This window comes from Ctenopharyngodon idella, chromosome 6 (assembly GCF_019924925.1).
Source record: "Ctenopharyngodon idella isolate HZGC_01 chromosome 6, HZGC01, whole genome shotgun sequence".
NCBI classification, from domain to species: domain Eukaryota; kingdom Metazoa; phylum Chordata; class Actinopteri; order Cypriniformes; family Xenocyprididae; genus Ctenopharyngodon; species Ctenopharyngodon idella.
Window position 1 is genome coordinate 15580915 of NC_067225.1, and position 14369 is coordinate 15595283.

The window sequence follows — 14369 nt, forward strand, 5'->3', positions numbered from 1 at the left end:
ACTGTATGTTTGATATTTCATGTTTACATGATGGCGACAGGCTAAAAGCTGCTGTTGTTTTCTGTTTTTACAAAGCATTTGCTGTTAATAATAGCCTTTTACTGTTGTTATTTATTGCTATTACTTTTTGGTTAAGAAATATATAGGATTTTTCTTATTTTATATTATTTCTGATTATATAGGATGTGTTTAAGATAAGTTTGTAATGTGTCTTACAACATTTGCCTTCATATTTCAGGCAGATTTTCTGCAAAGATATTTAACAAATAGTTTTACATTTACACCATGTTGATCACTTCAATTGTGGTGCACTTGAATGGAACTTTTTTTTTTTTTTTTTTAAACCAGATTGTTAATAAAGAAAATTTTACTTGAATCATATTGTACTTTTTAAGTTGACTAGTTAAACAGTAAAAAAAAAAAAAAAAAAAAAAAAAAACGAAATCGTGAATCGGTCTATCGTTCTGAAAAAAATCTAGATTTTATTTTTTTTGCCATATCGCTATAAGTTGTTGACATGATGAGCATGTTGTTAACATGTTATTAGCATGAATTAACACATTAATAGCATTTTTTTTAGCATGTTGCTAGCATGACTTAACATGTTTGCTAACATGATTTAATATATTGCAAGCATATTGTAGCATGTTTCTGACATAATTAGCACACTGCTAGCATATTTAGCATATTGCTAACATGGTTAACACATTGCTAGCATGAATTAACATGTTACTACCGTGTTTTAACATGTCCTAGGTAGGATAGGCATTACGTTTTACTACACACCTCAGACCACTTTCTCATCACTCTTAACCTTAACCTGACTCCTACCTCAACACACACTCCCCCACAGGTTACTTTTCGGCATAACCTATGCTCACACTTCGAACTCATCCTTTCTAGTCACCCTACTACCTGTCCACTTGACCCTATCCCCACTCATCTTCTTCAGGCCATCCCCTCTTTAATTGTACCTGCACTCACTCAGATTATTAACACTTCTCTTCACATTGGTACATATCCCACAGCATTTAAGCAGGCTAAGATAACCCCACTGCTTAAGAAACCCACTCTAAATCCAGCACTTTTAGAAAACTACAGACTGGTATGCCTTCTTCTATTCATTGTAAAGACACTTGAGAGAGTTGTGTCAACCCTCTGTCTACTTATCTAACACAGAACAACCTCCTGGAAAACAACCAGTCTGGCTTCAAGAGTGGCCACTCAACTGAGACTGCCCTGCTCTCAGTTACTGAAGCCCTGGCACGAGCAACTTTCAAATCATCAGTGCTCAGCTTGCTGGATCTGTCTGCTGCTTTTGACACAGTTAACCACCAGATCCTCCTGACAACCCTCAAGACAAAGGGCATCTCAGGAACCGCACTCCAGTGGTTCAAGTCTTACAGTACCTCTCAGGTAGGTCCTTCAGGGTATCTTGGAGGGGTGAGGTGTCTAAGTCGCATCACCTTGCTACTGGGGTACCTCAGGGCTCAGTGCTTGGACCACTTCTCTTCTCCATCTACATGTCATCACTAGGATCTCTCATTCAGGAACATGGTTTTTCCTATCACTGCTATACTTATGACACACAACTCTACCTCTCATTCCAACCAGATGATCCGACGGTAGCTGCTCGCATCGCATCCCATTTCTGCCTGGATAAAGGACCACCACCTTCAACTCGACCTCGCAAAGATGGAACTGCTTGTGATCGGTATGAAACCAAACACTTCATCATAACCTCTCCATTCAACTTGGTTTGTCAACCATAACTCCTTCCAGGACAGCCAGGAACCTTGGAGTGGTGATGGATGATCATTTAAGCTTCACAGATCATATTGCTACAACGGCCCGGTCCTGCAGATTTGCCTTGTACAACATTAGGAAGATTAGACCCTTCCTATCGGAGCATTCCACACAAGCTCTTGTTCTATCCAGACTGGACTATTGTAATGCTCTCTTGGCATGCCTTCCAGCATGCACTGTCAAGCCTCTGCAACTGATCCAGAATGCCACAGCAAGAGTGGTCTTTAACATGCTGAAGAGAGTGCACATCACACCTCTCTTCATCAGTTTGCACTGGCTGCCAATAGCTACTCACATCAAATTCAAGGCTCTAATGTTTGCCTACAAGACAGAGCAAAAAGATATCTCTCTCTGCCAAATTATAAATACAAAAATATATACTTGGGTGTGTCGATTCAGTCAATAAGCAAGATAAGTAGAAAAGGGGAATCCACACACTAAACAAATGCAGAGTTCAAGGTCTACAAGACAACCACTGGCTCTGCACCACTATACCTAAACTCACTACTTCAGACTTAGGCGCTCTCCAGAAGCTTGTGTTCTGCAAGTGAACGGCGCCTTGTGGTGCCACCCAAAAGAGGCACGAAATCACTCTCACGGACCTTCTCCTTGTCTGTTCCCTGCTGGTGGAATGACTTGCCTAGCTCTATCAAAGCAGCTAAGTCTTTAGCCATTTTCAAAAAACTGCTAAAGACATATCTTTTTCGTCAACACTTGACCCAGTAATATTAGCACTTACTTTTTCTTTTTTCTATTTCTATTCTCTCTCTCCATCTATTTAATAAAAAAAAAAATCCTTGCTACAAGCACTTTGCTGGAATAACTGGGACTTGACACAGCACTTGCATACTGTTACACTCATGTCGATTTGATTGCTTCTATTGTTCTCATTTGTAAGTCGCTTTGAAGAAAAGCGTCTGCTAAACAAATAAATGTAAATGTAAATTTACATGTAATGATAGACAGCTTAAATACCCTATACGTCTTATTGTACAAAAGTCTTTAAGCCCTCAATGAAAGTCTGTGGGACTTTATAGTTTTAATTGTCTGTTTAATGAAAATCTTTAAGTCAGATCAATTAGAAAAGATATAGCAACCTGAGTCAGAACAGTCTGAAGGTCTGACCCAACTTTAGTTGTTGTATTTGAAAGCCTTAAGAGGATATACTGTTTACATTTAGTCTCAGAAAATTAAATAGTAGATCGGTAGTTGGCTTTGTCAAGCCAACATAATGAATGTAAAAAGGATACTTATTTCATGCAAGATAAAATCACTTTATGGGAAATGTAAGGGTGTCTACCTGCGTGGTAGGATTGGGTTCTGGGATTTGTTCTTTTGGGTCTTCTTTAGGCTTGGACTTGAACCAGCCACTGAACCATCCAGGCCTAGAGCTCTGTTCAGAGATGAAACAATACAACAGCAATAATAAACAAAAAGTAAAGAGGGAATCATGTGAGAATTTGATGTAATATATACCTTAGCTGATTGTGTGTTGGCCTCTCTGTTGTTATCCTCACTTTGAATTGTCCTGGACTGATTAACACTCCCAACTACAGCATCAATTTCAGCAGCACCCTGCTTGAATTTAAAATAAAATATATTGACAATCACAGACCAACGTATGAAACACACACACACACACATATACAATTAAACTGCATAGAGGTAATGTGTCTAAATTTTTGTGTTAAAATATTTCTATTATCTCTGTTTAACACGCAGAGACATCTTCCCCAAGGTTTATCAGACTTTCAAATAAAAAATAAAAAGGAACTGAAATGGATCTATTTGTTTTTCTCACCATTATTGCATCAGCAGAAAAGTCACCACCTTAGAAAAGAATTTTTTTAATTATTTTAATAAAATAAATATTATAAATTGGTGTTGCAAATATGTACACTACTGTTCAAAAGTTTGGGGTCGGTAAGAATTTTAAAAATTCAAATAATTTTTAATATGATTATTTGGTACTCAAGAAACATTCCTTATTATCATCAATGTTGAAAACAGTTGTGCTCTTTAATATTTTTGTGAAAACTGTGATATATTTTTTCTGGATTCTATGATTAATAGAAAATTCAAAAGAACAGCATTTATTTGAGTCAGAAAAATTTTGTACATTCTTTACTGTCAATTTTGATCAATGTAATACATTCTTGCAGAATAAAATTATTAATTAATTATTAATTATTAATTAAATTAATTAATTAATTAATTATTAATTAAAAATCTGACCCCAAACTTTTAAACGGTAGCGTACAGTACATATACATTAGTTTCAAGAGATCATTAAATAATGGTATATTAAGGCCAATTCACACTGCACAGACAAACGCCAACAAACACGTTTGTTGGGTTTTGTTGGATCAGTGTGTCACCCCTGTCAGCATCTGTTGCCGTTGGTCGTGGTTTGTTTTGACACGAGTGAACATGTTCAGTCAACGTTTGTTGGTATCTGTTGGGGCAGTGTGAACATGACAGTTATTTTTCATAAAATTCTAAATCCAATGGCTAATTTGTTTGTTGGTGTTTGTTGCCATTTGTCTGTGAGGTGTGAATTGGCCTTTAGGGTACATTTACACGACAACAATGTACTAAAAACAGAAAAGTTTTTCCTTTGCATTTTTACGCATACAGACGACAACATAATCAAAACGATCCCCATTCACATGGAACCACGAAAATGACTAATAAAGCTGTATTATGCATGTCAGGCCATTACCTGGTGATGCCACTATGTAAAGAAATGCTACACACCAATAGACTGAACATGTAATACGGATGCATATAATGTCAAAGTTTTCACAAATTCACATTTTTGAAGTTTACACAAAGATGATAAAGGTATTGTTTTAAGAAACGTGCACTTTGAAACCCGTTTTCAAAAGTTTGCATTTTCAGGCTGTTTTGAGGCAAAAGTTTTCAAATGCATAAAAAGTTTTTCTGTTTTTAGTTGAAAATGGTGTTGTGTAAACAGACCCTAAAACATATACTGATTCCATAGTCATCTTAACCTGTATTACTGTAGCTTTTTGGAGGCAAAGTGGAAGCAGCAGTGTGACTATGAAAGTTATCATGTTTACTGCTGCTATCAAGATTAGCGTGGCTTTGGTCTATTGAAACTGGTGGAGGCCCAAACGTTTCCATAGGGAAGACTGGGGGCAGTGTCATTGGTTGCTGAGTCGGGTACAGTGGCACTGGGGCAACAGTCATAGGAGCCTGTTCTTCGGAAGAGAGGCTCGCTGGTGACTCCTGAAACTGGGCATCAGTGTTCGGTATCATTGATTGAGATGGGTTTGGTGGTTCATTTTCAGTGCTAGCATGGTTAGCTGCCTCTGTCTGGGAACCTTCTGTAAAATCTACAGAGAAAACAAAAGACAAAACAGCATAGTAAAAAACTGAAAGTATTTTTGCAGCATTGTAAAAAACTGAAATTACAGGAAACACTAATGGATTTTTTTTAGTTTTATTGTGACCTAGTGGCTCAAAGGGCAAAATCATGGGCACATACTTAAAAACAAACAAACAAACAAAAAAACAACAACTCTGGAATATGTTTTTAACCTGAACAATTGTTGCTGTCCTCATGCGTCCAAGTAGTTTCCCCATCTGGTGACTGGTATGTCTCACTACAGTAGTTCCCCACCTAAGCAAATAAACAGGTCACTGATAGTGGAACCAGTGGAAAGGTCATCATATGAATCATTAAGGAAAGTGGGCAGTTCTACAGAATGTCTAAAGCCCTATTTATACCAGGTATTACATCAATATCAAATGATCAGGAGTTAGCTCTAAACACAGCTGTGATCAGGGTCCAAAACATCACTCAGTCCAAGTTCAGAGTTAAGCATAAACAGATGACACCACATAGCATTTGCAGTATAAATTCAAATGTGTCCTAATGTGCCCTAGACAACTGTGAAAGACAGCCAACTGTATGTGAGGTTCAGTTAATATGGTTATATTTTACATAAAATTGTATTAATATATGTATATAATATATAATTATTAATATATACATTAATATATTAATATTCTTGTGATATACATTTTATATATATATATATATATAATGACATTAATGCATACATTTAGGGAAAGTACATTTGGGAGCTTCTTTGCATGTTATCAACATGCAGTAATACTTACTAATGTATAAGGACACAAAATCATGGTCTCCTTTAAATTCAATAAAAAGAGGTCACAGGGCACACATTAAAAATAGGTATCTGTCTTTGCTGACAACTTGTTGACCGTATTACCCGAGACAAATGTCAATACCAGGTCATTAGCGGTCAGTGAGCACCATAGGTTATGCAAGGTAAATTGTTATTGTGGTCTGTGCATTAAGTTCCATATGGTCTTATAGACAATCCTGAAAATCTTAAAGGGGTCCTTGATTATAATTTCACTTTTTTAACTTTAGTTAGTGTGTAATGTTGCTGTTTGAGTATAAACAACAACTGTGAAAGACAAAAAATGTATATCACAAAAAATAATACAATTTTAATGTATATATTAATAATTATATATGATATACATAGATTAATACAATTTTTTGTAAAATATAACCATATTAACTGAACTTCACATACAGTTGGCTGTCTTTCACAGTTGTCCAGGGCACATTAGGACACATTTGAAAGTTCAATGGAAAGGGAGATATTTTCCTCTACAGAAATCACTTTTTAAGGACTACAACAAACAGCGGGTAGAGACTACAAAGAACTTCGTCCCGGGTTGGTGACATCACAAACCCCAAAATTTACATAAACACTGCCCCTGGGAACATGAAACAAAGGGGGGTGAGGCCATGTCGGGCTGCTTTAGAGAAGAGGAAGAGATGTTGTAGTAGAGTGTTGTTGCCATGCTTCACAAACGAGGGTCAATTCAATGCTGGATTTGCACAAAAGATTAACATGACGACACAAGCTAGTCGATAAATTGAACTCCACAGCAATTACATACATTTATCCACTAACCATTTAGAAATGTCCAGTTGCGTTCTTAAAGTTGTAATTTCTTCTCCATCAGTGTCTGATTCTGGTTTGAACAATGTAAGGCTGAACACCGTTACTGACAATCATCATTTTGGCTGTGTGAGATTCTCCAGGTTTTTTGTTGTTGAGCAACGGAAGCACGAGCTGTTAAAGCTCTGTCCTCTTCTGGATAGGGGGCTGGGAGCAGCAGCTCATTTGCATTTAAAAGGACACACACAAAAATGGTGTGTTTTTGCTCACACCCAAATAGGGGCAAATTTGACAAGCTATAATGATCTGTGGGGTATTCTAAGCTGAAACTTCACAGACACATTCTGGGGACACCGGACACTTATATTTCATCTTGTGAAAAGGGGCACAATAGGCCCCCTTTAAAGTGGATGGTAACACTTTAGTATAGGGAACACATATAAACTATTAACTACGACTTTTCCTCAATAAACTCCTAATTTACTGTTTATTAATAGTTAGTAAGGTAGTTGTTAAGTTTAGGTATTGGGTAGGATTAAGAATGTAGAATAAGGTCATGCAGAATAAGGCATTACTTTGTGCTTAATAAGTACTAATAAATAGCCAATACTCTAGTAATATGCATGCTAATAAGCAACTAGCTAAAAGACCCTAAAATAAAGTGTTACTAAGTGGACTAATGACTATCATACATAGTGTATAAACATTGGGTTTACCAGCAAGGTCTGGTGTCTGCAGCGAATCTGCACCAGCCAGTCAGGGTCCAGGAAAGGCTGACTGACACCTGTGTCATTGAGCTGTGCCTCAGAGAACTTCAGTCTGTCCACCAACTATGTTAGCAAACAGACAGATCACAAAAAAGGCATACACATTTTGATGCATACACAAAATGAACAAAACTACAGGATTCTTTTTTTTAGTACTGTATGTACAGGTGTGCATTACTTTAATAAGCTCTCCAAGCAGCACTACATGGGGTTCCTCTATCCTGAGCAGAGCTTTTGCCACCACCTCACAGTAGTGGAAGGCTTGAGAAAACAGACCACAGTCCAGCAGCCGGCATGCATACAGGAATTTATACACCTACATAGAACACAACACAATATTATGCAATAGATAAATCACATAATCACCAACTGAGCCATAGTACAACAATATATAAATGTGAAACAGTCATATAATCTGAATGTTTGAAAATTAAGGAGCATTTATGACATATAAAATGACGACTCTGTTTATGTGAACCTTGTGTGCATTTGACAGCTTAAAGGGTTAGTTTACCCAAAAGTGAAAATTCTGTCAGGATGTTTTGCCTCTACGTCAGTGCATACCCTCTATGAATCAACATTAAAAACAAACTCTCACAGGCTGCTTTTGTATCAAAGAGAGTTTGAGTCTTAAATCGATCTCTGTGCACAGTCTGTGTCTTTATTTGTTTGTCATGATAATAAGTGCTAAAACACAGTGCTATTATATGAGCAAGAATGCAGTTTTTCCTGAATATCCACATTTCAAATGTGACACTTTATACAAAAGTTCAAAAAACAAAAAGGTAATATTAAGTGATGTACATAAGCACATACAACACAGTATTGTCAGTATAGTTTGCTCTATTGAAACGAAATAATAGTTTTAGGGGTGTTTCTAGGGTCAGTGGATATTCTGAGCTTTCTGTGAACTGTAAGCCCCGCCTTCTTTTATCTGATTGGCCATCACAATAATTTTGACATTAACAAGTGCTGTGTTAGACCGCTGAACTTCTAGTCATCCTGTGAAGTGCAACAGAGAAGCATCAAGAATATCAAAAACATTGCAGCAAATCTCTTATTTGCATCTACAGTTTATTTGCTAAAATGACAGGATTGCGAAAGTGTAGAACTCAGTGAGCTTGCGCAAATGGAGAAAATATGGTAAAACTTTATTTTAAGATGATGTAGTTAATGTCACGGATCTATGAGGGAGGACTCAAATGCAGAATTAGTGTTCAGGTTTTTTTTTAACGAAACAGCAGACAAGACAAGATATTGTGAGGATCCAAATAGTAGGCAAGGATGAGACACAGTGACAGGCAGGCTGAGACAGCGGCCGCTGAGTCCAACCCAGGTTGACAGTAGATTGGAGAGCAGTAAAAGAACAGCAGAGCAAGATTTTAGGAGAACAGAGAGGACCAGGCACGATCACCATCACAAGGGGATCGACTCTCTGGGCACAAACAGGCACTGCACCGGTCTTGCTGCTTGGCAGATAGAGTAAGCAGCCAGGGAAGCTCAGCTTGCATGACAAGACTAGGAGAGACCAGAGACACAGCAAACAAGACACGACAAGACAAGGCAGATGGAAAAACAAAAGTTAAGCTTTAACTAGAGAAACTACTACAAAAGTAATAAGCTAAATAAAGAGAAAACAGAAAACTATAGTTAGGCAAAAAGAACTAGTAAAAGAATAAACAGAGACTAGTTAAGTAAGATAAAGAAAAAAACAACTAAAGTAAACTAAGAACTAAAGTAAAAACTGAAAACACAAAAGGGAAAACTACTAAATAATAGCAAGATACTCAGAAACAAGGCAGATCAAGACACGACTAGAATTACAGGAAGAACTATAAGTAACTTCTACATGTAATACACTACAGACTTAAGCAACAAGAAAAGTGCTAGGTAGCACAGAGGAACACAGTGGCACAATGTTTAACGAACTTAGTGATGGGGCAGATTCAGGTGTGATGACTGAACTGGCAGGAAAGGACAATGTCTTGGAAACAGGTTCAGAGACAGACTTTGGGGCACCCTTTAGGGTAGCAGGATCAGACTTCGGAACAAACTCAAAATTGTCCTCAGGGGCTGGAGCCGACACTGGGCTGCACTCAGGAGCTTGAGCCGACACTGGGCTGTACTCAGGGGCTGGAGCCGACACTGGGCTGTACTCAGGGGCTGGAGCTGACACTGGGACTGCTCTTTCTAGAGCTAGAGTGAGCTCTGTGACTGCTCTCTCTGGATCGGGCTTTGTGACTCATCTCTCTGGAGCTTGAGTGGGCTCTGTGACTGCTCTCTCTACAGTGGGCTTGAGCACTATATCTTCCTCTGGAGTAGGCTCAGGAGCAACCTCCCCTAGCGCTGGCTTGGAAACAGCTCTCTCTGCAGCAAGCTCAGGAACAACTTCCTCTGAAGCAGACTCGGGAACTGCTCTCACTGGAGCGGGCTCTGGGACTGCTCTTTCTGGAGCGAGCTCTTGGACTCCATCTCCCACTGAAGCGGGCTCAGGAACAGCCTTCTCAGCAACGGGCTTCGGAACAACTCTCTCTGCAGCAGGCTCAGAAACAACTTCCTCTGAAGCAGACTCGGGAACTGCTCTCACTGGAGTAGGCTCTGGGACTGCTCTCTGTAGCGAGCTCTGGGACTGCATCTCCCACTGAAGCGGACTCAGGAACAGCCTTCTCTGCAACGGGCTTGGGAACAACTCTCTCTGCAGCAGGCTCAGGAACAACTTCACCTGAAACAGGGTCTGGGACTGCTCTCTCTGGAGCGGGCTTAGGAATAACTTCCTCTGAAGCAGGCTCGGGAACTGCTTTCTCTGGAGCGGGCTCTGGGACTGCTCTCTCTGGAGCGGGCTGTGAAATTCTACTTCCAGGAATTTTATACTCTGTCAACACATCAGGACTGACAGTAAACTTTACTGTGGACATGACAAGACATTCAGAAAAGGCCTCCACAGAACTGACAACAAGCAGCTTGGCAATGGCCTCCTTGGCCATAACAACAGGCACTGACCAACAAGAAAAGGCCTTTGTGGACATGACAGGTCTGGCAGAACCTGTCTTTGAGGGTATGACATGACTAGCAAGTGGCTTTGAAAATGATTTCACTGGACTTGATACTTCAGCAACCACTTGACTTGGGACCATCAGAATCGGGTCCTCCAGGACCTCAGGGTTCTGGGCACTCAGACTTGGGTATTCTTGGACCAATGGACTTGGAGCTTGAAAATGGAGCAATGGGTCATCTAAGCAGGCATAGAAGATGTCCTTGAGGGTGGCGTCATCATAATCTAACTCCCTTGACGTTGTCCAGAAAAACTGGGTAAATGCAGCCCTGTTGGTGAAGGTCAGTCAGACCTCGATGGCGGGCCTGTCTCTCCTGGGCATTAGCAGGTGGCAGGATTCTGAAACTCATTCTGCTGAGTCCAATTTTGGCCAGTCCATTCTGTCACAGATCTATGAGGAAGGGCTCAAATGCAGAATGAGTGTTCAGGGGTTTATTAACAAAGCAGCAGATAAGATGTTGTGAGGAGGTAAGCACAGTCCAAACAGTAGGCAAGGATGAGGCACAATGACAGGCAGGCTGAGACAGTCACCGCTGAGTCCAACCCAGGATGAAAGTAGGGAGCAGTAAAAGAACAGCAGCGCAAGACTGGAGGAGAATAGAGAGAACCAGGCAGGATCACACGGCACAAGAGGATTGACTCTCTGGGCACAAACAGGCACTGCACCGGTCTTGCTGCTTGGCAGATAGAGTAAGTGGCCAAAGAAGCTCAGCTTGAAGGGCAAGACTAAGAGAGACCAGAGACACAGCAAACAAGACAAGACACGGCAGATGGCGAAAACAAAAGTTAAGCTTTAACTAGAGAAACTACTACAAAAGTAATAGGCTAAATACAGAGAAAACAGAAAACTAAAACTAGGCAAAAATAACTAGTAAAAAAATAAACAGAGACTAGTTAAGTAAGATAAAGAAAAAACAACTACTAAAGTAAACTAAGAACAAAAGTAAAAACTGAAAACACAAAAGGGATAAATACTAAATAATAGGATACTCAGAAACAAGGCAGATCAAGACACGACTAAAATTATAGGAAGAACTATAAGTAAATTCTACAAACAATACACGACAGACTACATGTACTATATTAATAACAGTAAATTATGCAAAATTACAAGTAACTAACCCTAAACCAAACCCTAACATCTCTATAGTAAGTACATATGTAGTTAATTAATATTACTCAGTATTTTTTTGAGTAAGTACAATGTAACTACGTCACCTTATATTAAAGTATATCCAAAAATATAAATATAATGTTGTAATATGTACTTTTAATGATTAGGTCTAGAGAGTCAATGATTCAATGGCCCATTCATAAATACAGCCACTTGCTTCCTTACTGAATGAATGACTTGGTGACTCACTCGTTAAGACCGCCACCTACTGGCGGGTTTAGTTTAATATTTAAAAGTATCACTTAATTTTTAACACCATTTCATATTTCTCTATTGAACTTTTTTATTTATTTAAAACATCTCATAATATTAGTCTATCTGTGCCATTGTAATTGAATTCATACCACCTCTGAGCAGGATTAAACAGTGTGTAAATACATCTAGACTTGTGCCACTGCAGTGCAAAGATAGCTTTTGTTGATATGGATTTCATTTGATTGAAATTACTGATTTAATTTAATTTATTGCTTTATTAATAATTAAATTAATGGTATTTTAAGAATTTGACATAGAAAAAAATGACACATTTAATAGGGTTAGAATAACTTTGCCTTTATAAAGGTTTGCACCTAAAAATCAACTTAAGGGGGAAAATATTGTCCCTGCATAAAAAAATTGTGACTGTAATCTAAGTGGAAGAGAGGGGGAACACAGAAGGATGTTAAATGGCTCAGGGGGTCCACCACTCTAAAAAGTTTGGGAACCACTGCTGTAGATAATGTGTGAATTGTACCTGAAAAGCAGGAATGATAAATTCAGCATTCCCAAGCCTTTGACAGTACTCAAACAGTTCAGTACAGCGAATGGCAGAGTTGTGACAGAACTTGGAAAACTGTACACTGCAATCAAAAAATTAAATATAAGAGTCATTTGAATTTAAGTCAGGAACAGAGTCATTCAGATACGTTAGCATTCACATTGAATCTTCACCTTTGCTTGCTTCCCAGAAGCACCAGGCGCTCTGATCTGTTTTTGTACCAGCCAAAGGGACATTGAGCTGTAAGGTAGCAGATTTGGGAGGCATACAGCATATCCCTGGAGGCTGAGAAGAACACATGTTTAAAGTCAAGATCTACTTTAAGAATCATTTTATATTAAACCAAAATATGAAAGAACATACAAGAATGGTTATTTCTAGAAACTGTACAGGACATTACCTAGGGTATCGCCCATGGCGATGATGGACCTGTGATGTATAATTGGGTCTCCTGTCTCATTGGACAGCATAACAGCCAAGTGTGGTCGCCAGTCTCCCCACTTTTCACAACTCCAGGACTGCAAAAAGGAGAGGAGAACATAAAGAAAACATTTAGAAGAGAAGGTCAAGAGGAGGATTTAGAGGAAAAGAAAATGTTTTACATGAGGTGTGACTGGAGGTTTCTGTTTTACACTTCTGCATAAAGGAATAATTAATTCAGTACATTTGTCAAAATTATATATATAAGTAATAAGTACAGTTTTAGGTCAGTAAGATTATTTAATGTTTCTGAAAGAAGACTCTTATGCTCAGCAAGGCTACAATTATTTAATGCAAAATACAGTAAAAACACAATATTGTGAAATATTTCAAATGTAATTTATTCCTGTGATGGCAAAGCTGTCACATGATCCTTCAGAAATCCTTTTAATATGCTGATTTAGTGTTTTTTATGGTAAAACTTATTTGCATTTAGTTTAACTTGATGTACTTGCATAACTAAAACTAAAAATGAAATAAAAAAATAATAATAAAATGTAAAAAACATTTAAAAACTATAAACTAAGTCAGCACAGAATGTTACCATGGAAACAGCTGGAATCCTCCCAGAGAGCAGCTGGAAGATAGTTTGCAGAGGGTCACTAGGAGCCAGACTGCCTGTAAATCTGTCAAACACATAAATATTCAGTCTGTAACACTGTGACATCTATGTACAAAGCATGCAATCTTCAAGGCAATCCACTCAGAACTGAAACCAGACCCTTTCGCTGGTATCCTCATGAGCATGTATAACTATAAGGCATGTACTGTACTGTTTTCTGTAGTTACTATTTCCTTTCATTTGATAACCCGCAGAAGCCCTAAATTCAAGTTGGAGGAAGGTTTCTTGAGAGAGGAAGAGGGGATAGTGATTTCACTGGCTCACCTGTAAAGGAGAGCTGGTTGTGATAAACTCTATGATATTTTGCATACTTCTTTCTGGCAGACCCAGTGACAGCTGGGAAAGACCACGGACCTTAGGAAAGACCAGAGCAGAGGTGCGGAGGCTTGGCAGGCTGAAGCGCATTGTCCGTGAGAATGAACCATCAATGATCGCTATGGAAAGTTATATTATAAGATATCCACCGGGGTTGGGTGAGAGCTGGGGAGGATGCCAGGATAGACAATCGATGATGGAAGAGCCGATGTATTTTGGGTCTTTAGATGTGGGAAGATATGCAAAAACAAGAGAGATATGATGATACACCAGGCAAAGATGAAGTGCTCGCAACCTTCCAGTATTGTGCAATGCACAGGGCAACCTGGTTAGAAGGGAGAGACCCTGGTGCAGGAGGCAAACCCCAGTCCCCTTAATCTCCAGGCACGTGATGAAGTAGGGGGCACCGATGGCATTGTCAAAGTA

The 14369-nt window shown here is 38.8% G+C and overlaps 1 protein-coding gene across 5 annotated transcripts in view; it reads right to left on the reverse strand.

The window, feature by feature from the left end:
- Positions 1 to 14369, reverse strand: part of sec16b (SEC16 homolog B, endoplasmic reticulum export factor) — a 37889-nt gene that overhangs the window by 4720 nt on the left and 18800 nt on the right. For 4 of the 5 annotated variants that reach the window (XM_051898322.1, XM_051898321.1, XM_051898320.1 and 1 more), the window contains 11 exons: positions 13551 to 13632; positions 12927 to 13044; positions 12700 to 12811; positions 12503 to 12608; positions 7722 to 7859; positions 7493 to 7606; positions 5371 to 5452; positions 4821 to 5165; positions 3608 to 3636; positions 3283 to 3384; positions 3107 to 3199 (listed from right to left, as the gene is read on the reverse strand). In XM_051898322.1, the coding sequence (XP_051754282.1) occupies positions 3107 to 3199; positions 3283 to 3384; positions 3608 to 3636; positions 4821 to 5165; positions 5371 to 5452; positions 7493 to 7606; positions 7722 to 7859; positions 12503 to 12608; positions 12700 to 12811; positions 12927 to 13044; positions 13551 to 13632 (1321 nt within the window). The remainder of the gene's footprint in view (positions 1 to 3106; positions 3200 to 3282; positions 3385 to 3607; positions 3637 to 4820; positions 5166 to 5370; positions 5453 to 7492; positions 7607 to 7721; positions 7860 to 12502; positions 12609 to 12699; positions 12812 to 12926; positions 13045 to 13550; positions 13633 to 14369) is intronic. The other variant, XM_051898323.1, reaches the window with a different exon arrangement.